The sequence below is a fragment of the Gasterosteus aculeatus genome, chromosome 11 (assembly GCF_964276395.1).
Source record: "Gasterosteus aculeatus chromosome 11, fGasAcu3.hap1.1, whole genome shotgun sequence".
Classification (NCBI taxonomy): Eukaryota; Metazoa; Chordata; class Actinopteri; order Perciformes; family Gasterosteidae; genus Gasterosteus; species Gasterosteus aculeatus.
In genome coordinates this window covers 14830485-14855541 of record NC_135699.1, presented here as the reverse complement: position 1 = coordinate 14855541, position 25057 = coordinate 14830485, and the positions used below count along the sequence as shown (strand labels likewise).

At 45.8% G+C, this 25057-nt stretch overlaps 1 protein-coding gene across 1 annotated transcript in view; it reads left to right on the top strand.

The window, feature by feature from the left end:
* The window catches only part of shank1 (SH3 and multiple ankyrin repeat domains 1), a 50042-nt gene that overhangs the window by 2861 nt on the left and 22124 nt on the right, over positions 1-25057 (top strand). The window contains exons 2-15 of the mRNA XM_078084736.1: positions 9695-10249; positions 16898-17101; positions 17362-17433; positions 17600-17708; positions 18786-18940; positions 19477-19644; positions 19829-20080; positions 20812-20928; positions 21273-21350; positions 21923-21989; positions 22171-22340; positions 23235-23356; positions 24004-24152; positions 24888-25001. Coding sequence (XP_077940862.1) covers positions 9746-10249; positions 16898-17101; positions 17362-17433; positions 17600-17708; positions 18786-18940; positions 19477-19644; positions 19829-20080; positions 20812-20928; positions 21273-21350; positions 21923-21989; positions 22171-22340; positions 23235-23356; positions 24004-24152; positions 24888-25001 — 2281 coding nt within the window. The 5' untranslated portion in view covers positions 9695-9745. The remainder of the gene's footprint in view (positions 1-9694; positions 10250-16897; positions 17102-17361; positions 17434-17599; positions 17709-18785; positions 18941-19476; positions 19645-19828; positions 20081-20811; positions 20929-21272; positions 21351-21922; positions 21990-22170; positions 22341-23234; positions 23357-24003; positions 24153-24887; positions 25002-25057) is intronic.

Here is a 25057-nt window from a genome sequence, read left to right as displayed (position 1 = left end):
TAATTATTCATAACTCATGGTAGTAGAAGTAGTAGATCCCCCCCCCATCACACACACACACACACACGCTCACAGTCTTTTCTCACTACATCTGTAACGCTATGTTTCTCTCTCTCTGACTCTTTCGTCACCAAAGATCACATCCGTCCCCTTGCAAAGCCCCCACTCGTGCTAATTAGGAGGATTCATGCTTCGTGAATTTACTCTCAGTTTATTCAGGCCGGTTGCAGCACTGAGCGAGTCCCTGAAGTCCCCGCTGCATCGGCAATGTGGGACTTCTATGTTTAGGCGCAGCAGTTGAATGGCAGCAGCGAAGCAGTGCTGGCCTGTGATAGAGATCAGAGTGTGCGTTTGGCTGTGATTTGTGTGTCTGTGTGTGTTTTTGCACAAGTGACGGCTTCAGCCCCTGGATCTAATGCTGCATTCAGGTCCCGTGGGAAAGACATTAGAAGTATGAACTTCTTAATTTAATGCATTGCTCAGCTGTCAGGTGGTAAATACAAGCTGGAAAAGAAGGAGTTGGCAACTTCAAATACAAACAGGTGACAGAAAAGAGTTTATGTCTTTGTGGTGCAATGATTCTCCAACGCGTCAAGACAACAATGCCAGACAACCTTTTTATTAGCTATGTGACCTGAAAATCCTAAATTAATGAGATTATTACTGTTGTGAGAAGCCTTCTAAGAGTATACAAACTATCCAAAGTAGGTGATTCATTTTTTGATTAAACCAAACAGTAAAATATGTAAGATATGCGTAAGCTGAATTGGTCATAGTCGAATCATTTTGGATTAGTAAGTAATCTCATTTGAAAGGTTCAAATTGATATTCATGAAGATTCTTGCAAATAGAAGCTTCTCCGTCCTGCTCCCAAACAAACAATTGTGATTGTCATTTGAAAGCCTGCGTTGATGATGATGCGGCGAGTAGTTAAACAGCTTGTCACAACGGTCCAGGAGCGTTGTGGTGCTGTTGAGATTCCACTGCTTTGTTTACAATCAACTGGTGTCAGGTTTGCTACTTGTGATTGAAAGGTGTCAAGCAGCATGTCTTTGTTTGTGTCAACCGTGTCACAAAACAGCTGCAGCTGATGGAAAATGTGTCTGCCCGCGTTTGTAGAGGCATTGTGATTAGCTGTGAGATTACAAAAACACTTTATCAGTTACCTCCCCGCCCCCCCCGCCCCTCTTTCTCTCGTTTCTCTCTGCAACCTCTTAAACTAACAGTATTACATCTGCATCTCAGTGAAAAAGAGCCTAATTCAATGTACCTCCTCTGAGCTGCAGCCCATATTGCATTGCAGTCTTTTTCAAACAGTAACTGATCTGTCCTCAAGACGCAACGGGTTATTTTTGGTTTCCATGCCTATCCTCCCTTCCCGCTTTCCTCCTCCTCCTCCTCCTCCACCAATGAACTTGCCGTGGACAGTGAAGTGCGTGTTGGTGTGCGAGCCTCATCCGCCTGTTTATGTGTGTCATTTTGCACCACCAGTAGGCAGCGGTGGGTGTTTTAAAGTTCATGGGAGATGATGCATCTGTGATGTTCGGGCCAGGAGAGGTTTGGGCTTTTTTTTTTTTGCTGCATTAATAATGGAAGCACAGCTGGCGGTATTTATAGCGGAACAGTGGACGGGGCCGTGGCGGCGTGAATGGTGGTGATGTATGAGATGCAGCACATCCTGCCAGCTTCTCCGGGGGGGCATCGGACACTGTGAGTTCCCACACCGGAAGCCGATGCTGGATGATGGAAATTTGCTGACAGAGAGCGAGGGCGCCGATGGCGACACGTGCACTGACACACACTCATGCACATTCACAACAGCACGCTCGGTCTTCAATACATTTCCAGACATGTTGGGTTTGACGGTGCAAGCTATAGGGGCAGAGTGAGTAGGAGGAGAAGCCACCAGCCGGAAATGGAGGGTGAGATGCATGGACAGCAAAGGAGGGATAGTCGTTTACCTTTAAAACCTATTGATTGGCCCATAGAGCTTATTGAAATAGTGAAATAGTGGTTTTCCGCCTCGGAGTTTGGACTTCATGGAGTCTTATTTAATCTGCGGCTGGCGGCCGTGCGGCTCCTCTCTCTTCTTTATCTGTCACTCCCCGGGCAGATAACAAGAAACACTGGCGTCAGTAAAAGCAGCCAAGTGGATTATTCAAATGAAGGACAAGGAGGTGAAGCTGTTTCTGATTCAAGACGGGAGGAGGTATGATTCATCAGTTGCAAAGTGCTTTCCCATGACACACGTGACTCCTCCCGGTTGAGGAACATTTGAAATGAAGGCAGCAACACCCCAATGTAGAAAATGCATTGGAGGATTTACATTTCTAATGAAAGTCCGGAAGTCAAACAGAACATTCCAAAATGTGCAGACTACTTATCAACATATACTTATCAGTGCAATATTATTACAGTTTTATTTAAACAAAAAAACGTTTAAAACAAGCTTAGCCTGAACGAGTGCACGGTGGCAGTGTTTCTACAGCTGGAACCCGTATTTCTCAATCAATCCAATTGTTGTCTTTCCTTCTGTCTGTCAAAACATGGTCTACTTAACTTAATCACTAACGAGCTCATGATACTTATTTCTCACAACGAAATTATCCACTCGTTTCCACCACACAAAGTCAAGAAAAAAAGTCAAGGACTACAGCTCCCAAATAAATGTAGTGTAGTAAAAAGTACAATATTTTTCCTGAAATATAAGTTACTTGTTACCTTTATTTATGGAGGTTAGAATGATTGATGTGTGAATGTACCTTAGGAGAGTACAATTATGCTGATTTTGCGCCACATTTTGACTGACATGCAAGTTTTGTTGTTAAATCGGTTGATGTTGATGTCCAATTCGCATTTGTTTACTCAATGCAAAGGAATCCCGTCCCCAAGAATTTCCCAATGGTAATTATGATAATTGAAGTACAGATTGGGAGGAAGAAGCATTTGAGTGATTTGTCTATTTCGGGTAGCGCTTCTGTCTGAGGAAATAGATTTTCCGTTCGAGAGCTTTGCAACGTGAAACCACGGAGCCTCCTGGAGAAACCGCTGATTCAGCCGCTGCTGAACCGCAGGAGGCTGAAAAAAAACAACCTTCCTTCACTCTGTTAAACAAACCATGACCACGACAGGCCGGTCCTGCATCTCGGGCCCTCTGCTCCCTCCACCTCATTCTGTTAAACACCAGCGAGTGCGAATCACAGCTCTCGTCACAGCTCTCGTCACATCTCCTGGTTCAAGGTGTTCCGCACACGCCAGCGGCTTTATTTTCTAGCCGCGCCGCTTGACTCCCGGCGGCTCGTCATCAACGCTTCCGTTGCCAGGCCGACTCGGCTGACTGTGACACGGCTTCAAAAGGTCGTTCTGAGGAGAGAAGCAGAAGTCGAGCGAGTGATTGGCTGCCCAGAGGACCCGGAGGTCGCCACATTATCGGGCCCCCGTTTGGCACCATGCAGCCATGAAACAGCATCCACCTTTAATATTTCACAGGCCCTCGTATGTTCAGGCAGTCTCCCCCCCGAGCTACTCCCATTGTGGCTGATTTATTCATGAGCGCTGCCAACTAATAGTCCAAACGTGGCCCTCGGTGAGGCCCCAGATACCAGCAGCCGGGTTCTGGCCCTCTGAGCCGGGCCACCGCTTGGGACCGGAGAGGCGGCGTGATTTAGGATATTACTCAGCGCATCCGAAACGGGCGGCATGTGGAGCTGCAAGCGTAAAAAAAAACAAATACAGGTTGTGCGCAGTTCCGCAGAGATTCAGCGGCGATGACGAATAAAGTCGCTCAACGAGGCGGCTGTTTGAACGAGATCTCGGCTCCCCAGCCGATCGTCTTCGTCTCCTCAGTGACGAAAAGCTTTTTACAAACGCTGTGGCCTCTTAAAATGTTGGTTGCGTTCATACAAGTTTACTTTATTATAAGGTCTCTAAATTCAGCTTCTCATTTGGGAGGATTTGTTGCCTTTTTTTCTCGTTGGTGAAAACTGCACTAAACAAAGACTTAAAGACTGTTTTTTGAAAGTGAAATGAGTATTTATGAATGTTTACAGTAATTTCACAGGGTAAGCGATTAATTAATTAATCGTGTGCAATGAATTATGAGTTAATTGAACCTTATTAGCATCCAAGGGGAGAATTAATTTCAAGGTTTATTCTTAACATGGGGAGATTTCAAAGCCCGGTATATAAATACGGGAAAACCCTCTTCACTCCGTTACACTATTGCTGGAAAAGCTTTTTTAAAAATAAGAGTCATCGCTTATTGCCCACTCAAACACGGGTTGCTTTGTGTGTGTTTCACGACATTCATCCGCTGTCACGATTTGTCAGCTCCTCGTAAACAACTCAATCATTATTGGATAAATAGCTAAGCCAATGAGCTACGTCACCGACGTCGTAATAGCATTTGTATACAAATACATTTCACATGTGAGAATAGAGAATAGAGGTCTAATGGCATCAGAGATTTTTTTTTTAATGAATTCCTGTTGCTTATCAGAATCTTTCTTATTTAACTTGCCCAGCATCAAGCCAATCATGCCGTGTGTTGTGAGGCAGGGTTTGGTAGCCTGAAGAAGCCTCATTTTACACCACAGGGAAATGGGCTACGAGGTCACTCTTACGCCTCAGGAAGAGCTCGCGCGCTCATTGCTTTCTTGTGTCTTCATGCGTAGCTTCACACACCCACTCATTTTCACTATAATTTAATGTTGACTATATATAGGGAGCCCTCTGGGAATTGGTTTAATTGTTTTTCCCCAACATGTCTCCAAGTCCTCTCTTATCGCTACACTAGCGTTTCTTTTGATGCTCAACTATCAGAGAAGCAGCATTGGTTAGATGTCTTTGGGCTTATTGTCGGCATGAAAGCTTTTTGATTCCTTGTTAGCATGTGTGTGTTGGAGAGTGTTTTGCAGCTGGAGTGTTTTGGCCTTCGTGTACATTACAATTGTGTTTTTTGTGAAGTCACTATTTTGGTCCAGATGGAGATGGACCGGAGTGCCATGACATTTGGCACAGATAACGATAGTGAGCCCTCAAAAACTTGTGTGTTCCTTTCAGCACCGACGGCTGTTTGAATTTGAAAAACAATTCTTAGCTTGGACATTCACGTTTTCCAAAAGCTGAATCCTAAATGTCCAACTTTAGTGATCGAAATCCCCTGTCGCCTCAGCTTCAGGTCAAAGGTTGGTTAATGACCACATACCTGCGGTCCCATCGGCATCTGTGTGTATGACGACGTCGGTGAGTTTCGCCTGCACAGAAGTGGCTTTTCCATCTTCTTTTTCTTCTTGGGCCTAATTTTGAGGCCCATTTCCACTACGACGATATCAGTATCAGTCAGACGCCATCGAGCACCCCGCCCTTTCCTCTCGAACTCAAACCACCTTCCCCCCGCTGGCGCTCACCCTATTTTACCAACACGAGGGATGGTTACGTCAGAACATGTGTAGAGCAAGTGCTCCTTTCTGGGTTGCCCGAAGCCCTTCTGGCTCCCTGCGGGTTTAGGTTGATATTCTCTGTGACGTACGGCTCCAACTCGGACGCTTCGGTGCTCGAGGATGACCACATGTGCTCAATCGACCACAGGGTCAACGTTTTAAACACATTACTAGTCTTCACCCGCCCGTCGGCGCGGCGACGCGGGGAGGCTTGTATCCATGTGGGCGCCTCAGTGGGCCATTTTGTGTGTAGATGTCAAACAAGGAGGAAAGAAAATTGGCCGTTCCAGTTTAGTGGCGGGAAAGTGGGGCGATCTGTTCTTTGGAAGTTTCCCAGTGAAATTTCCTGGGGACCGAGACACCGAGAAGATCTATCTTTGTACACGCACTGTCCTACATACTGTAGAAGAGAGGGCGAAGCGGGGAGGGAGAGATAGCGCAGGAGATGGAAATGGGAGCTGTTGGAAAGAGATAAAAACGGAGCGAGGGAGGGAGGTTGAATGTCAAGATGCTGGTGCGATATCAGTCTTTTGTTGGCATCACGCAGAAAGACGGATGGACGCTCAGCAGAACCAGGCCAAGACTCGACCAAGACTCACACCAGAAAGTCACCTCATTTTCTCTCTCTTCTGTGACATGAAAACCCCACAAGTAGAAGAGGAAATCACAGGAAAGTGTTGGATGATTGTCTATATGATTATTGTGGATTACATTAATACCTGGCAAATGTGTCTTGAAATAACAAACAGGCTTTGAATCCATCTTTCCTTTGCCAAGACGCAGATTTGTTCAACATGTCCCCTCTCCCTGTGAGCTTTCCATCTTTTTAAACAGATGTTAAATAGCTCCTCTCTCCCCCCATGCTTGAATATCTTAGCATTTCCTTTCTGACAAGTGTGTTACCACCTAAATCACCAGCCCACCTGTTACATTTGTTGATTTGGGTGTATATTGGGTACGTTACAGTAGAACAATTCACACCAGAATGAATCTGATCAGCAAGCATACCAATTGTGACATATATGGAAAACATGTCAAACATGTGATTTATTACAGCCAACAGATCAATAATGAATCACCAATAAAATCAATTGTCACGTGCTGTAAAAAAACTACCAGTAGAAGATTAAGATTCAGCAAAACGTTTGCATAAACGCATCATAAAAAGCAAGAATAGCCTTTGGGTCAACAACAAACAACTGATGTCAATCAAGTGAATTTATAATAAATGTGCCAAAGCAGGAGCCCGCAGTGCAACACAACGGTGCGAGTGAAGTTAAAGGTTGTCTGAGGAGCCGTATAGTTTAGCACTCACACCCAGTTCACCCTGTTCTCATCTAAAGGAATAATGTTACGAAGCTTACAGTCATGGACGGAATAAAAGAGTCAGTTAAATACGTTTTTAAATAACCGTACTGTCATAAATCAACAGAAAATATATTGATCTTATGGGTCTCTACTACTGTGCAAGATGGACAAACTGAATACATAATCTCATGGCAGAGATAATATCAGAATTCCTGATACCTCCCGTTGGACCTCGTCCTGTTGAGTTTCTTATTTGAAACCTGCCACCGTTCTTCAACTACTCGTGGAGTAAGCGTCTCTAATTTCTCGGGCAAGTGAGGGTGAAAGTAATAATGATATGACCTGAAACTGAAACAGCCTCCCGAGGCCACAGATTTAAACCAGAGATAAAGAGTGTGAGATGATTATTGATGGCATTGGGAGACGATCTAATCGCTCCGTCGCCCTCTTCATCTTCACAAAGTCACGCACCCGTGATCTCATGCGCTCTGAGCATTCACTGCGACGGCCTTTACCTTTTCTCTCAGGCACTAATTATCACATTCTCTCTCATCATTTCCCATCAGCCACTGGCTGTTCAAGGTGTTATAATGAACCGCTCGTTTAACATTACAATTTAAATATAGATAATTCTGTTACTATTTTGGGAACTTGATTTCTAGGAGACAGTGCTGGTGCTTCCCATCGTGAAACCACTAATATTCATCTTTTCCCTCTCTAATCACACCCTTCTTACGCCACGTCCTCTCACCTGTCCTTCCTTTCTAGCTTATCTTCGATTACTCAGCATTATGCAAAAATATAGATTGTTCACTTCCGTTTATTATCATATCTGCTCTGGTACCTCCACGTTGCTCCTTCCTCCCGCTCCTCACTGTCTTTGTCTTTGTGCCCTTGTCGCTTTTATTCATAATTTCCATTCAAAAAGGTGGTTTCCAGCCCTCTTTTCCTCCCTCTTTTCCAAATATTCCTCCTCTATTTTTCTCATCTTTTGTGAATTCCATTCCAGCCCTCCTCTCAATCCTCAGAAGTCCTCGTTAATTTACATTCAGGGGAGGCTTTTAAACCATTAACATAAGTTCAGTGATTCATGTCCTTGGATGTCAACTCTCCTCTCAGCTTCTTGTCTAGAGGTGCAACACAGTGCGATTGTCTGTTGATCGTCTACAGTTTGTCTGCCGTCTCTTTCCTTTTTTCGCCGGCTAATAAGCTTTCTGAAGTTGGAGGCCGAATCGCTGCCAGAGAGTCGGTAATTGTCACAACCAGTTGTGCACCCGGTGTGTGTTTGTGCGCGAAGTGGAGGGATGGAAAGTCCGAGAGAGGCGTCACATAAATGATTCCCGGCGGTTGCGTCAAAGAGACTTGTAACAATCTCCCTCCCCCGGTGACGCGCTCTTATTTTTCAAGCAGGATAAGATGTGGAAGATAAAAGGGAGACTCCTTGCCACATGCCAGGTCTCGTTGTCCGGCCTTATCTTTTCATTTTCTTGCAGAGCTTCTTCATTCCTCATTCTCCCTTCCTCTGTCTTGCACAGCCGGTGGTTTTCATCTCATGAGGACTGTGAAGGATCTGAGCCTCAGCAAATCACAACAACGAACGAAGTCCATCGCCACAAAACAGGCGTCTAACTAAATTTAGAGGCATGGAAAAACTTTTTTGAGCTATTTTTTTTAAAATCACATTTCAGCCAAAGTGATATTTTAACAGTTTTTAATGTTTTAATCTTACGCCAAATAACTAAGCCTGTGACTCAGGACAATGGCAAATAAAGATCTTAAGCCAATCTCATATAGCAATGTCCTTTTATTTATTAATCAATGCAAAGATGAATGTATTAGATTTGTGTGGCTTAAATCAAGGGCGACTTTCTGCGTTATTTTGTGTCTCCAAACACTTGTTTCCCCTGAGTCCCTTGTGTCTTTTAAATGTCTCATCACAAGCACACACACACACTCACGACACTATTTAAAGCACTCTCATTATTGTGTACTCGATGTTCAAGTCAAAACAAAACAAACAGTAATTTGAGGCAACTAGACGATTGGCCCATCGGTGTGTTTCACACTCGGCGGTTTGGCTCGCCGTGGAGCTGTCCACAACGTGCTGGTGCTGAAACGTCCAACCAGGTCCAACGAGGAGCCGCCGGGGACAGATGTGTTTTTCGGTTCAGCTGGTTCTTGAATGGAGTGATGCACCACTCGAATGCCCTGAAGTGACTTATAGCTTCTCTCAGGGCTGATGGATGAAGATGAGGAATAAGAGTGTTTAGCTCATCACAGAGAGAGCTGTTGACTATAACAAGTGTAACGTGCAGCGATGAATAGGCTCCCGTGGAGCGTCGGACCAATATTTTAGTTTACTGAGGCGCAGCTTTAAATGGACAAAGATAATCTGAGCAGCTGTGGAACAAGTGTTTAAACATTTAAATAAAAAAGAATGGTCCTCCCGGGAGAAGTGTTTGTAATTTAAATATATTGTGTGGCAAAGTTCAACATTTTGGCCAAAGGTGTCACAAAGAGAGCTTTGAAAAGGTCTTAATGGGATGAGTGGTTTTTTTTCCTGGATGGTTGTGTTAAGCTGAAGGTCAGGAGGTCACTCAAACAAAAGCACTTTATGACCAGGGAACAAATGTTCTGATAACCAACCCAGTAATTGTTTCAAATTGTGAATTTTCAAGACGAAAAGAAGGACCGGTTGAATTATCATGGGTCTCACTGCTACAACGAGGAACACTTTCAAGTTCAACATGTTTGTCTGCCGTCTTTTATATCTGCTTTCTACTTTTTCAAGCTAATGTTGTACAAATACCTGTGTAATAATTTAAAGTACACAGGATGTTGGTTCCCATGGAGACCAGAGTTGCAGCCGGGAAAATTAACTTTCAAACTTCCTCTGCAGTTTTACTTTGTCTCATCACGTCTTCTCTCTCCTCGCCACATTGCAGTGTCTCTCTGGGAGTGATGGCGTTGCCACGAGTGCCGCCCTCTCTGTCGCCATGACGATGCCGTTCAGCCCCCTGTCCAGCGACGAGGAGCAACAAAGGATGCTGGGAAATCGGCATCCCTACCCAGGGGCAGAGGAGGAGGAAGACGAGGAGGAAGAGGAAGAGGAGGAAATGGAAGAAGACGAGCGTGATGTTGACCAGGAGGAGGAGGAGAATGGCGAGCTGGACGGGGAAGAGGAAGACGAGGAGGAGGAGGTGGTCGAGGAAGTCAGGCGGGGCGGCCTATCGCGTGTGGGCAGGGGGGAGGGACACAGGCAGCCAGGTAAACCGACCGGAAGACCCCCCGGGGACAGACAGATCCGGTCAGGAAACCCCGGACACGCCACAAACCCCTATTCGTCCAATCCTGCACCAACGCACCAACCACCGGCCAATCACGTGCAGCAGCAGCCGCAGAGGCGGTTGAAGGAGCGCAACACCGGCACGACGTCATCAGAGGACGCTCACGTTGCCATGATGGTGTTTCGCATCGGCATCCCGGACATCAAGCAAACGGTCAGTGCTTTCACACGTCACACAGACACGGCTGATGATGAGTTCACGAACACCGCGAACGTCCCCAAATATGCAACTCGTAAACGTTTTGTTAGAACATACCTGAAGATCTCGGGGGCCTCAGCGTGACCCTGCACACGATGATGATTGGGCGGGTGGGGCCCATCATAATCTGACCTGAGACTGTTATGACAGGTGGTCAGTTAATTTGAACCCTGCGGAGGTTATAGCCTATTACATCGACTAGATTGTCCTTCTTTGTCACTCTGTTTGTCTTGGTCTCACTGCATCGCCAGCAGAAAACTGAAAGAAACGCAAATATTCGTCAGCAAAGAAAGGTCTGAAAGGGTGGGGGAGACTTTTCAAGGTGACGCCTCTCCAGAGACAAAGACAGGGAGAGACGGAACCAAATGGCATGAGCATTCCCAGGGGGAACGTGCAGGCGATGCTTTGATTTCAAAAACATCACAGGAACGATTCAGAGTCAAAGAGGGGCAAGTCGAACATTGTGCCTCTGGCTCAATGTCGCCAAAGAGCTTCTAAATGGTGCGATAAAGCCCTTTTTTGGTGGGACTAGTCTTTCAGGGTGCTATCCAGAATGACGATGGACTGACCTGGCGTCCCTTTCCCAGAAGCGGTCTTACGTCACATCAGCGCACATCAGTCCTCATGGTCCTCGCTGGCAGGAGACGTAGCCGCCTCCGCGCACAGCGGCGCCCGTTCTCCCACTCTTGATGAAGTCGGCGTTCGCTGCCCCATGCGCTCATTTTCTCCATCGCTCACGCTTTTCTGATGAGTGACCCGTTAAAGTGAATCATCTCAATGGTAGCTATGGTTGACGGATGAAGGAGGCGGCGTTGCGAGGGGCCGAGGCCGCGTCCTCGCTCGCAGCCGGATTAACGCTGAACCACGGGGCCTTTGTATTTGACAAACAGGAGGTCATTTTCCTCCTGCGTCCTCTTTTCCATGAAGCCACCCGGGCGTCCGTGAAGTGTTTCGGCTTCACGTATCATCAGCAGAAAACTGGGCTGCTAATTAATGGAATGCGTCTGTGAGTGTTTGTGTGCGTGTCTATATTTGATATTTACCATCCAGAGCACTATAAAAGCCTCGCTCAACGCTTCTTCCTCCCGCTTGATTTATTATTGATCTGTGCATGGGTGTTTTCAGCAGTGTGTGTGTGTGTGTGTGTGTATCCCCATGTGTGCTTGATCCAGTACTTTTCAAACCATCCATAAATGATTTAACTTTCCCTATTTATTCTAACAAATCGGCATTAATGTTTAATTGTGGAAAGATGGATAAATTGGGATTGCCTGTGATGAGAATGCTCATTCAAGCTCCAGAAAAAAACTCAGATATTGCACAACAGTCACACAAAGACACACAGAGAGAGAGAGACCGAACGGGGCAGAAAGAGAGCGAGTGGATAAAAGCACAAAGACGAGGATGGCGACGGAGGTAAGCGGAGGCGGAGAGAAGCTGATCAAAGTAGACGGGTTGTAGAATCAAGGTAGCTGAAAAAGGCAGTTTAAATGACACGATTGGAAAAGACAGAGTTTATTAGATCCGAGTGCATAAACTGAAACAGACTCAATCAAATAAAGGTGTAAGGAATGAAATCCATACAAACCGGAAAAGCCCGTGAAGAAATTGTTGGTTGCTGATTGATATTGACTTTTCAAGCTGACTTTTGAAGCACTATTTTATGTTAATTACCTGTATCCTTTGATTAAATACCCCGTAAAGCTGTTTTCTACCCAAAATGATTCGAAATCACTTTGAGAAATGAATCTCACAGAAAGGTGTGATTCCTGGCCACGTGCTCCAAACAGTTCTACTACCACTACAACACATTCTCTGGCCTGAACTTACACATCGCATCTTCAGAATAAATGTATAACATTTGCACTACAAATTTATTTAGTCAAAAAAATCAAGCCACTCCTGGTCAGTTCCTGCTGTTTCAAGTTCAAAAATAAAATACAAATTCTAAAATGAAGGACAAGTTCAACAGTGTCAGAATGTTGTTAGTGTAATGTGTACATTTTGCTACTTGATGAACAAGTTTAATCACATTAGTGAGACTGGCAGACGCAGAGGAACCACATTTTTACAAGGAAAGGCACAATGATCTAATTTGGCATTCCAACTGCACAGTATGTTCCATACGTTTTTGTTTGATCCTTTTTAGCTAATTTAAAAAAAAAGAATGTATACATTAACATACAAAAGCAGTAACGCATGACTGTGTAGACTCCCTAACAAGATGTCCTGACTCAGTTCATATTTCTTTACTCTTCTTTATGTTATAACACACCGTCGCTCTGACATTTGACTTCTTCTCACTTTCTGTCTCTCGTTCTTTTTTTTTTCTCCCACTGATTCATCCGATGTCCTACTCCTCCTCCTTCACTCGCTGGTGTTGGGTTGTATCATGTTACACTCCCAGTACATTAGGTTTGTTCTACATGTCAGCTAATTCAGCCTCAATAAAATCTAATTGCTAGTTAATTGTGTAGTAATGAGACCGGGGAGTGACTCTACAACGCAAATGCGAATGTTATGAAGTGAGGGGGGAGGATTTTGAGTGACGTACAATAAGTGACTCAAACAAACACTGGGAATGGGGCTTTCTGGTCACGTTTTGGCAGAATAGGGTAATATACGCTATTTTTGCCACTTTCTTGAAAGTACTATGACCAGTAACGTTTAGGTTTGTAAGCCACATCAATCATGTTATTACATGTTATTACAATGCAACTGGTAGTTTCTGTGAGAAAAGTAATACACGTGTTTTTGATCTTTTGCAGGAAACAGAGATGTGAAAACTCTAGAAAGTGCCATGAATCTTTTCATGCTACTAACTGCCTGCATAAATACACATATTGAGCAGATTGAGCAGCGGCTCTCCTTTCTGCATTCATGAAAAACGTTTGTTTTGTTAGGTTAGCGTTAGTTACGCTCCCCTGAAACGCTTCCACGGAGCCCTCAGAGGAAACATCTGGTCTCGGAGGGTCTCCCCTTCGCTGCGCTGAAGCTCTCTGAGCAGATCTGTACGCGTCTCTGGGGCCGCGTGGCCCCATGAGCCTCAGGGCTTTGTCAGTCGGGATGCCACTGATCTCTGTGTAATATCAGTCAGCTGCATTTGTCAAAAGGAAATTTGGGCCCTTTGCTTTTGTAGGTCAGGCTGTAATGCGGTTGGACGAATATCTTCTCAGGCCCGAAGAGAAAGAAAGATCCGGGTGAAAGATTATCTGCACAGTTGATGTTTTGTCCCATTTTATCTCCTGAAGGTCAGGGACCGTATACTTAGAATACGTGCACCTGGTGGCCACCTTTCGATCAATTTAGCAGGTCAAACGACGTCTATAAATGGAGCTTCATTGAGTCAAGGCGTTTTTTTTTTTTACATTTATTTGAAAAACATAGTTACTACTCATTTGGCAGGTGAATATTTTACTTCCTCCGAGTCGTGTTAGTGGATCCGCCCACGAAACCTATAAGGAAACTGGTCCATTAATTCACTTGTGTGCACTCAGCGACAGTCAGATATGTGAATCGCAAAGACTTGAAATGTTCCTTCACAGCGGGACGTCAAGTCAGTTTAGTTTGAGGTTTATTAAACTGTCAAACCTGCGCGTGTGCACTCAAGTTGGCGTTCGCGTGCCGAGCGCATTAAACAGCATGAAACAAATTATGTTCGGCAAACTCTGAAGTACAAGCAGCGGCCCCTCAGGCCGTGTTCGGCTCTCACAAAGTGTTTGGAAACACACACAATCACACACGCGCACGCACACATCAGGGCCGACTTAAGACAGGTGAACTTCTCAGCCTGTCAGCTGTGAAATGGTGACATAGCCGACGTGTGTGTTTGTGAGTGTGTATGTTTATTTAGTGGAGGGGGTTGGGGGGGGCGAGGGGGGGGGTATTATTTCCCCATAGATCTCATTAAAGGCTTCTGGTCCCCCTGCACTTGCAGGAGAAGACCAGAGGGAGAGAGAGGGAGAGAGAGGGGGAGGGAGGGAGGGAAGATGGACACAGCGTGGGTGTGTGTGAGTGGGAAAGTGTGATCACAGCTTCGGGAGACGAGACAGAATTTTGGTTTGCATAATAAAAAAACCCACAAGAGAAACAGAAGGACTTAACGCTGCATTAATATACTACCACATTATACACAAGTTTGTAATAGATAACTGTAGCTTTAGTTTTTAGCTCCAATGACCCTTTTTTAAAGCTGAAGGCAACAATGATGTGCATGTTTATGTCGACGAGTTGGAAAGCTGGCCGTTGAATTAAATGATGGATTTCATGCATTCTATATTCCAACAGCTGACTTAAGTTCTACAGAACGCTGACAGGGGCCTCGTCACTTGGTGGCTTTCATCAGGCCCGGGATTTAAATCTGTCACCTCACAAGAGCCTAATATTTTATTATCTACGTATCTGTGTTTATTATATACGCCGACCATTCGGGTTACTGGGAATAAACACTGATGCATTTGTTTTTCAATCAATAAATAAAAAACGTTGACATTTAGGTCATTTACGTTTTGGCGACGTACAGGAGTATTTATTACAGCCCTTTATTTTAGTCAAATTTGCAATAGCACAGTGTAAAAATATTCAATTACAAGTAAAAGTTGTACATTCAGAATTGTATTTTACTGAAATGTGTTGTTGCCTGGTTTCCAACACAATTGATCCAATAGAGAGGCTTATTATATAAACTATTCCACATACAAAGAATGGAAAAGAGTTGCGCTGTATTATGGACTAACGCTCAACCACTACGCACCATTCAAGGTTTAAAACAAGTTGCACGGGTGTCTATGAATATATAGCCTTGATTTTAAATAAACACAGTCTATTGCATTACTACAATAAGTAGTAGTGAGTGAGGCTGTGGGAAAACTGCACAGAATCATGTAGTATTGTGAAGAACCTTGTGAATCTGTGATGAGCCCTAATTGGCCAATTTGAAGCTGTAGGATCAATCGTGTTCCTGTATGCATCCAGATCAATAAGCATCTTGCTTACCTCGGTAAAATCTCAACTATCTGAAACTCCTCAGGACAAAAGCAAAGTCATCACACTCTTGGCCAGAATCATCAGCGTTTGTGGTTTAAAGATTGAATATGTGGGAATATTCCTGCAGCAAGATAACTGAATCCTTAACATTCATGATATCCAGCTGTGATTGTGATTAACTTGAGATCATTTGCCTCCATCCTTCATGGGGACCGTGAGTGCAGTGTGTAGTTAAACGTGTGCATCTTTGCGTGTTGTTGTGAATCATAATATAATAGAAACAGACAGAAACCGATCCTCTTCCTCTGCTCCTCTTTTGCTGTCATTGTCATAGTCTTTGCCTCCTTTTTACTCCACTCTGGTTCACCCTGCAGCTGTAACACACACACACACACACACACACACACACACACACACACACACACACACACACACACACACACACACACACACACACACACACTTACAAAAATCCATCCAATCTAATGCACACAGGCTTACACACGAGCACATGCACACCCTTCCAGTACCCCATCTCCTAGGGAACACAGGGATGTCTCCTAGGCAACAAGCTGCTTGCTCCACTAATGAACCGGTTGCCGTGGCGACCGGGTTGGCTGTGCGGGAACGGAGACACTGAATAAAATAGAGGGAGAAATGTTACTCCTCTGCAAAAAGACCCACCTATGCAGGGTTTTTTATCTCTGGCAAATACACACACGCCTACACACACACACACACACACACACACACACACACACACACACACACACACACACACACACACACTACGTGTCTAGTATGTGTAAGGGATTAAGATGACAAGAGTCTTCTGGGTTCTTATTAGACTTACTGGTCATGCAGCAATGCAGTAAGAGGTTGGGATCCTTGCAGCTGCATCAGCCTGCTGCTGCCTGAAGGTCAGAGAACAACCCAACTCCACTCTGGGCAATGAGAGAGAGAGAGAGAGAGAGAGAGAGAGGGGCGCCAAAAACCCTCTGTCAGCCATCTGCGTAGTGAGTGAAGTGATCCGTTGTGCATTTGACCCCAGCGGAGACACTAAAAGCTGCACCAAATTGCCCGTTTAAACCCTCTGTGCCTGACGGTGGAACCACCAACTTCGCTCTGAGGCTGTCGCCCCCTTTTGACCCACCGGGGGAACAACCCCGGCGCGCAGCCGGCATCGGCGTTGTGTCTGAGGCAGTGGAAAGATGAATTCAGCACCAGACTACTACCTGCTTTGCAAAGATATCGTGGGGGGGGTGGTTGTGTACCCGACTGATGTGGCTGGTGGAGAGTTACACGGCCGGCACCACCTGCAAAGTTATATTTAGAAAGCAATGAATACTTTTACCTCTCGGGTCCTTGAGTTATTTGATTGAAACCACCTGATGCGTTCATGGAGTAAATGTGTTTGAGAACAGAGCGTTTGCCGGTTCAAGTGCCCCTTGTTGAATTTTGCAACAGCTGTTTCTTAGTTCAGATGAACAAAAAACGATCAGGCGAGTCTGGCTGCTGCCTCTGTGATCTAAACACTTTTATTCCTTTACTCGTTCTAGTTAACCAATTCCCCATGAACTCAAAGCTGATCTGTGTCTCCTCCCGTCCCTCCGGCAGAAATGTTTGCGGTTCAACCCGGACGCCACGGTGTGGAAGGCCAAGCAGCAGGTGCTCTGCTCCCTGACCGAATCTCTGCGGGACGTCCTGAACTACGGTCTGTTCCAGCCCGCCACGGACGGCCATGACGCCATGTTCCTGGAGGAGGAGAGGCTGCTCAGAGACTACCCACAGTCCTTTGAGAAAGGGGTGCCATATCTGGAGGTGCTATTCCAGTCTCGATTTAACGCGGTTTTAAGACGTAATAGAGAAATGATGTCGGCTGCGTGTCCTCATGTCACTTTCATTCAGTGACTGATTGAAGTCAGTCTGATGGGACGGCAAACCACCTAAAGTTCCTCTGCACAATAAATCTGCAGAGCCCATTTTATGTATCTAGGCCACAAAGAGAAGAAGAGATTTAAGGACAAATGGCCTCCGTGTGAAGATTAACTCTTCGTTTATTTCCCTTCTCCGTTCTTCAGTTTCGATACAAAACCAGGGTGTACAAACAGACCAATCTGGATGAGAAGCAACTGGCCAAGCTGCACACTAAGGCAAGACACCGATTTGTCCTGAAGTAGGGTTTCAAATGCATGTTTCAATCACATAAATATTCCTGTACACAGTAGTTCACTTCATTAATGCTTCCATTGCTTGCACACACGTTCACAGACGGAGGACTTCCCTCTAATAACGCTGCTGGTTTCTCTCTGCATGCAGGCCAGCCTGAAGAAATTCATGGATTATATTCAAACCAGCGCTGTGGACAAGATGGCCAAGTTCTTAGAGAAAGGCCTCGATCCCAACTACCAGGATGCCGACACCGGCGGTAACGAGGCCTTTTCACCCCAACCGTCCTCCCTGTCCACCACCCATCCGTCATCTATCCATCCGTCCATCGTAATTACAGACTGCGCTCGCGTCGCGGTCATTTGAAAGTACCACAAACACGTGGTGTCTTTTTTCAGAGCCTGTTATAGCGCTCGGGTGACGGCTCATTTTCAGCCTGGTTCGCGCTGCTCCGTGTTGCTCCAGCCGCCGTGGGAGCAAAGTGTCACCACACCAAACGCGGCGCGCCGCCACGGGCGTGAAACGCACTTCCACTCCAGAACACCGGGCGGCAACAGAAAGAGGCCCGACGATACCGACGCACTGACATGCTCCGTGCTCCACGCGCGGAAAAGGTGCAGCGTGCACACGCAGCGCCTGGATGCTACATGGGGCGGTTGTTGCTTTGGACATCGAATGGGATAGCAAGGTCATTTAGAATGACGGTGTCCGGCCTGTGCAGAGAGGCGATCAAAAGACTGCATGTAGAAACCTTTTCAGACGTGTGACCTCTCTGCCACACTGAAAGGTTTCCTCACGCTCTTCCACACTGAGAGCATTTAACAGGACGTAAAATAATTCCATGTCCGTGCTGTCAGCTGGTGTTCACTTTGCAATGGGCCTTCCCTGAGTTGTCCCGGCACAGCAACTTCACAGGGGCGGCAGTCAAAACGTTCTTCCAAATCGTCTTTAATTGAGCTGTACAGAGAGATTAAAGCAGACTCCCCAAACCCTGAGAACGCCGAGAACACACACTTAAGTGTGTTAAGGGATATAACGACAAGGCAGCAGGTGTTGAAGAGTATTAACACCAAGCAAAGAAAGATGAGTAGTAAACATTGAAATATGTTGTTAAAACACAAATGTATACTTTTTGCATATACAGTATATGTATTTATTTTTTATAGTCATTAAACGTTGTACTTCCATCTGTTCTACTTGTTATGTTGTCTTTGTTTTTTACTTTTTGTATTTCATGTTTATTCGTGTTCATGCAGAGCCAGCGTCATTAAATACTTTGACTTTTGCGTCTTTCTGACCATTAAACACTGTGTGTGTGTGTGTGTGTGTCTGCCAGAGACTGCCCTGTCCTTGGCGGTGCAGTGTGAGCCGGGTGGAGGTGAGGCCATCCGCGTCCTGGTGGAGGGAGGTGCTCACATTGACTTCCGCGCCAAAGACGGACTCACGCCTGTGCACAAAGCTGTGCGGGGCCACCGCCATACCGCCCTTCTGGTAAACATGTTGAACCCTCCGTCACCGAATGGACCGGCAAGAGGGAAACGTGCCCTGAGACTGATGCAGTGACATCTTTATTCTATTTATTTGTGTCTTATTCTATCCAACCAAAGAGAAAAACGTTCTGATTGCTTCATTCAAAGGTTTGTAGCCGATTTTATGCGTTTGCCCAGAGCTCCCGTATCTCAGGACAGGATCGGTAGAAGGGAAACTCTTTCAGAGGGAAGTAATTGCTTGTCCACATTTTCCACAAAGGAAAGAAACATCTGCTAAACTGCACAAAGATTTCCTGTAGACTCTGATTTAATACTTAACGCCTGAGGTGTTGCACGACCCTCTCTGAACTCCTGGCTGAATATTCTTCAGCTTCAAGTTGGAAACCACAGTCACATATTTCTCCTCGATGCCTTTTTATTTGAATGTTGTCAGCTGATAAGAGACACGATTGTTTTATGGTACAGCAATGCTTTATCATCATCCTTAGTACCAGCAGAACACCGAGTTGACCCTCCCCTGTCTCTGTCTCTCTGCAGGTCCTTTTGTCCCTGGGTGCGTCTCCGGACTATAAGGACCGGCGAGGGCTGACGCCGCTCTACCACACTGTGCTGACAGGGGGCGACACCTCCTGCTGCGAAACACTGCTTTACCACCACGCCAAACTAGGCATCAGGGACGAGAACGGCTGGGACGAGACACATCAGGTGTGCTTTTTTCTTTTCCCTCGGATTTTGGACGAAAATGATTAAAGCGGATATGAATACAAACGGTATTCAATTGGATTTCTCACCAAAACGTATGAACTCTAAAGGGGACTGTGGCCCAATTTTGTGTCTCTAAGTGTGCACGCGTCCTGTCTGTAATTCCCCCGTGTCCTCTGTGTTCCAGCGTCTGTGTATGTGCTGCCTCTGTGTCTACGTCAACAAAAACAGAAACATTCATGCCATGAAACACTCCCGCCTCCCTCCATTCATCTCGGACACCTTTCACCCTTCATCCCACCCGCCTTGCTTCTGTGGCAGTGAGGTGGACGGGACGAATCGAGCCTCCTCCTCCTCCTCCTCCTCCTCGGTGTCGTCCTCAGCGCTTCATCAGGGTCTCCTCAGCGCTCGTGACCTCCATCTTATTCTGTCTCTGCGTGCGTGTTGAGTGGGATACGACTCATAAATCACACTAATCATTTTCTTTGGGTTGGATCCACCACAAGCTGTTTTGAGGTTGAACGTTTTCAGTTTAATTTCCATGAATTGTAAATAATGCTGGAGCAACGAGCAGAGCCCAGCGGTGTTTCACTTTAAGGCTTTTCCCCGTGAAAGAAAACGATGGATGGGATTTTCTATGCTCTGTGGCAGCGTTAAACAGATATGCTCTTGCCATGATTACCTGTTGTTTAGTACGTGTTACCCACACACTGATTTACATCCATCACATCCGCTTATTGACTTACCGGAGGCTCATCCTGTCCTGGCGTGTGAAGCTCCCGGCTCCTATAATATCAGTGTTTAATGTGGCCACAATAACATAAACTGACTGAATAATGTGGTGTCACTGTGTCCATTCGCTGATGGCTGTGCCGTCGTTATCATTAGACGTCACTCGGTTTGGTGTTCAATGGGGTTCAATCCATTCAGATAAAATGTGGTCTCACCTAACGGCTGTCACCTTGTGCCTTTCCTCCATCTCTGTTTCCTTCTCCACCTTTTTTCTTCTCGATATCGAACATCCACGTAAACCCTTCCTCGTTTGCTTTTTTTCTTTTACTTCCTCGACAAACTCTTGTACGCGCGCGCCCCCCCCCCCCCCCCCTCTCCCCCCTCTCTCCCCCCTCTCTTCTCCCATCGCTCGCCCACAATCTGTTCCTCCTCTCTCAGGCCTGTCAGCACGGCAACTCGCAGCATCTGGAGCACCTCCTCTTCTACGGGGCGGATTCCTCCTCCCAGAACGCCTCTGGAAACACTGCCTTGCACATCTGTGCTTTGTACAACAAGGTAGACGCACGGCTCACTTTTGTCAAATGTCAGCTGCTATAGAGCAGAAAACCACCAGATGAAAGCCACATAAATACTCCTTTATATCATTGATGCATCTTTGTTAATGTGCATATATTGAAGGATTACTATACAAGCTAAATTACGTTTTGTTTATCAATTATTCACCCCGTGTGACCATGAAAAACTATTTTCTGTCATTCCTCCGCAGTCAACGGTGAATACGTAACATGAACAAACAAACTCATGATGTATAAACTACATCTGACTACGTCAATGCACACAATGCAGTAATTATTCAACTAATGCAATCAATGTTCGCTAACCGCCGCTGTTTGTTGCAGGAAAGCTGTTCACGAATTCTTCTCTATCGGGGAGCGAATAAAGAAACAAAGAACAACAACGGGCAGACGTGCTTTCAGGTAACGGCCGAGTGCTCGGCTGGGTAATTACACACGTTTGTGTGGTTTGGCGTCTTATTAAGTTAATGTAGCAGAAAGTGCCAGAGCCTCATTTCACTTTAAGCCATTATTGTGCTGTGATGCACGCGGAGGTCCCAGGTGGCAGGAATGTGTGTGACCCCCGGATCTTAATATATTTACTCTGGCGGGGCAGAAAAGGCCAGCTGAGACAATCCGTTGTGTTGAGAGAGGGAAACGAGAGGAGGAAGCATTGGAATTTGCCTCATTGGGTGCTGACCTGTGTTGCTTATAAAACAAAAAGGTCAAAACTATTTGTGCAACGGTGGAGAGAATAAAGAAATGTGGACCGCCGTAAGAGTACTAAAAACGGGACATTAGACGTTCCATCGAGGGCTTGAATCTGGTTTTTACCACCTGTTAATTTGCCCTCAGAAGTAAGAACTTTAAAACGTGTTGAGACGAGAGAAGATATGGAAAGCACCCATATAGATGCCTACTGTAATTACAGGAGAACGAGTTGATATTTTGTGCATTCAGTGGATCCCAAAAGATTGCATGTGTGTTTTCATCAGGTGGCTGTTATGTCCGGCCATTTTGAACTGGGAGAAATTATCAAAAACCACCGGGATACAGATGTGGGTGAGTAACGGAGGCTATGCGTCATCTCTTCTGTAATGTTAGCCGTTTGTCATTCTGGATTCTGGAGTTAAGCTAAAGAGGTGAAAGGTAGAACGTAACTATGAAGCTGTGCAAAATAAGAGTGGTGAAAAGGAAAATGAGCGGTGACAAAAAAGGTTCACTTCACTCTTTCACATTCCAGTTCCCTTTGTGGAGTCTCCAAAGTTTGCCCCCCAGAGGCGGGAGAGCACCCGTTCTCTGACAATACCCCACCCTCATCCTTTCCTCCGGGCCAACAGTGACAGCAGCATGAACCTGCCCGACTGGATGGCGGTGCCCAACGCCCCAGGGACCAACATCGTCTCTGTGCAGGTGTGTGTGTGTGTGTATGTGTGTGTTTCGCATGCCATCTCACCTCAAAGTCCTGGAGATGGTTGTTTACGAGCTTTCACGTGATTCGTCGGCTTTCCTTTGAGATGTTTAAACCTTCTTCTTCTTTAAGACCTGTAGGAAGTTCCATCATATTGAAGTTCCAAGTGGAGCTTTTGAACTCTTAGGAGAATAAACACCAACACACGTCACTGATTGCGATTGATTCTGATTGTGTCTATTAGATACAAAACGTGGTTTTTCCAAGCGATTTGATGGACTGCAGAAGTCTTCTGAAAAGAATATAGGATTGACTTGAGAAACGGTTTAAACTCTGATAAATTATATACGTTGCATTTATTTTTGGATGAGTTTGATCAGCATCTAGTGGTGAACAATACTTATTGCAGCATCCTGCACTTAGCTTTAGTGCATAATATCCCTGTACACCTATTTTAGTTATGGCAGATGCTGTAATTAATCATGCAGAGTAATATATATACCTAACTTAACTCTTATTATTTAAGAGCCATTTCGCTCTTATTATTTAAGAGGCATTTAATAACAATGCATGCGTAGTATCATATCTATTTTTTGTGATTGTTAACCTTATCGCATGTGAACATTATGAGCTCTGAAAGGTACAACCAGGGGCATTAGGAGAGTTTGGGGAATTCTAAAATCATGGATATGGAAATTTAAAGTTTAAGTTGTTAGAGCTGTTGTACCCTGTCTATCGCCCGAAGTTGGCTGGGATGGACTCCAGCCCCCCCGCGACCCTGAGTGCAGGATAAGCGGTTTGACAATGGATGGATGGATGGAAGTTGTTAGAGCGACGGAGAAAGTGATTCTGTAGGTAAATAATACGTCCACCCTCCCCCCGTCTGTCCCCCTCAGGGCTACAAGCACACAGGAGCCCTGCGGAGCTCCAGCAGTCCCAGAGGGGCGAGGACACGTTCTCCATCCCGAGGGAGGATCGGAGACAAGGAGGACCGGAGCAGGCAGAGTCGGAGACAAGCGTGAGAAAAAGAACCTCTCCTCCACTTTTCTGTCTTTGGAGCATCGTAGGTTCAACTACGCTGGTTAAAGGGACAGTGCGTTTTGTTGCTGTAGTGGTGCAGAATCAGGTTCTTCATCTAATTCCTGTTAATGTAAAGGCACCGTGTAGAGTTTAAAGCATTAATGTCACCATTAATTGGGATCTGCAGTTTCTTGGCATCTAATCATAGTCAGTAGACGGCTGTCGTCACGTGAGAAACAGAGTGAGTACCAGCATGGAGGCAAAGCTATTTACTCCTTAGGACGGAGGCAGCTGCAAAGTCCTGAAAGAATCAACACTTGTTATGGAGTATTTTCACTTTATGCCATATTACCCGTTTAGCAGGGCAGGGAAGCTGTTGTGTCCACTTAAGCACTCTACAAAGCCACGACATTTTTATTTTCTTGAACAAACGAGCCATTGCTTTTGCCTGTTTGGATAAGTTCCTCATGCAACGTTTAAAGCTGAATGTTAGTCACAGGGCGGGGTTAACAGGCTGACTTACAAAAAGGTTTTTCTATATTATTACTTCTGACAGGGAAATGTATGTGTTGCATTCAGCGCCTTAGACCTTTACCTTCAGGGAGCTTTGTCTCAGGTCCTCCTGCTTCCTAACGCCCCCCCCAGGCCGGCTCCTGCCAGCGCAGCCGCACAAACCGCAGGCCAGCGAAGACGCCTCTACAGCGCGCTGCCGGGACGCGTCTTTGTGGCCACTCGATCGAACTCGGCCCAGGGAGAGCGAGAAATCAGCTTCAGTAAGGGAGACCGGGTCAAAGGTGAGTATGTGCATTTTCATGTCATGATACACACTCTGTGTGTGTGTGTGTGTGTGTGTGTGTGTGTGTGTGTGTGTGTGTGCTGGAGCATAATGCTGCTTTTTGTCTTTCATGTGAGTCCAAAGTGCTTTTCTTAGTTGCCAGTCAGTGTTTGTGTTTACACCTGATAGGCTGCTGATCTCCACGGGAATCAGGCGCGCAGCTTGGACGTCCACACACTTGTGAAAGATGATTGAATGGACATTTAGAAATACGCAAAGCAACACATCACATGAACTTTTAAAAAGGTGTCAGTGAATCAAAAGGTCTCTGTTTAAGGCATCGGCCTCGCACACGCGTGCAGACTTCCATCCTACACAACTTAATAAAAGAGATCAACAAGTACCAGATTGTCAGAGACAGACCAGATCCAAGTGTTTTCAGATGACTTTGTTGTATGTCGTAACATGAGTGTAAGGTCTCTGTATGTGTTTGTATTCAATGTCTGCAGGTATGAATATGTGTGTGTTTGTGAGTGATGCTAAAGTGTCGCCAGGTATGTATGTCTTGGTGAGTATGAAGGCGCTTTGCATGTTTCTGTGTGTCTCCCTTTTATTTATTTTTTGTCTCGATAATGTGATTGTCTTTTTGAGTCGGTTCCTTTTCGTCACGGTGTTTGTGTTGGGCGCTCGTTGAATTTGCCACGTTTCCTGACGCGCCACTCTTTTCTGAACCCCCCCCCCCACCTCCCTGCAGTGCTGAGCGTTGGCGAGGGCGGGTACTGGGAGGGGACGGTCAGGGGTCGCACGGGTTGGTTCCCCTCCGACTGCGTGGAGGAAGTGATGCTTCGGAGCCAAGACAACCGATCAGGTGATCAGCACCACACACACACACACACACACACACACACACACACACACACACAC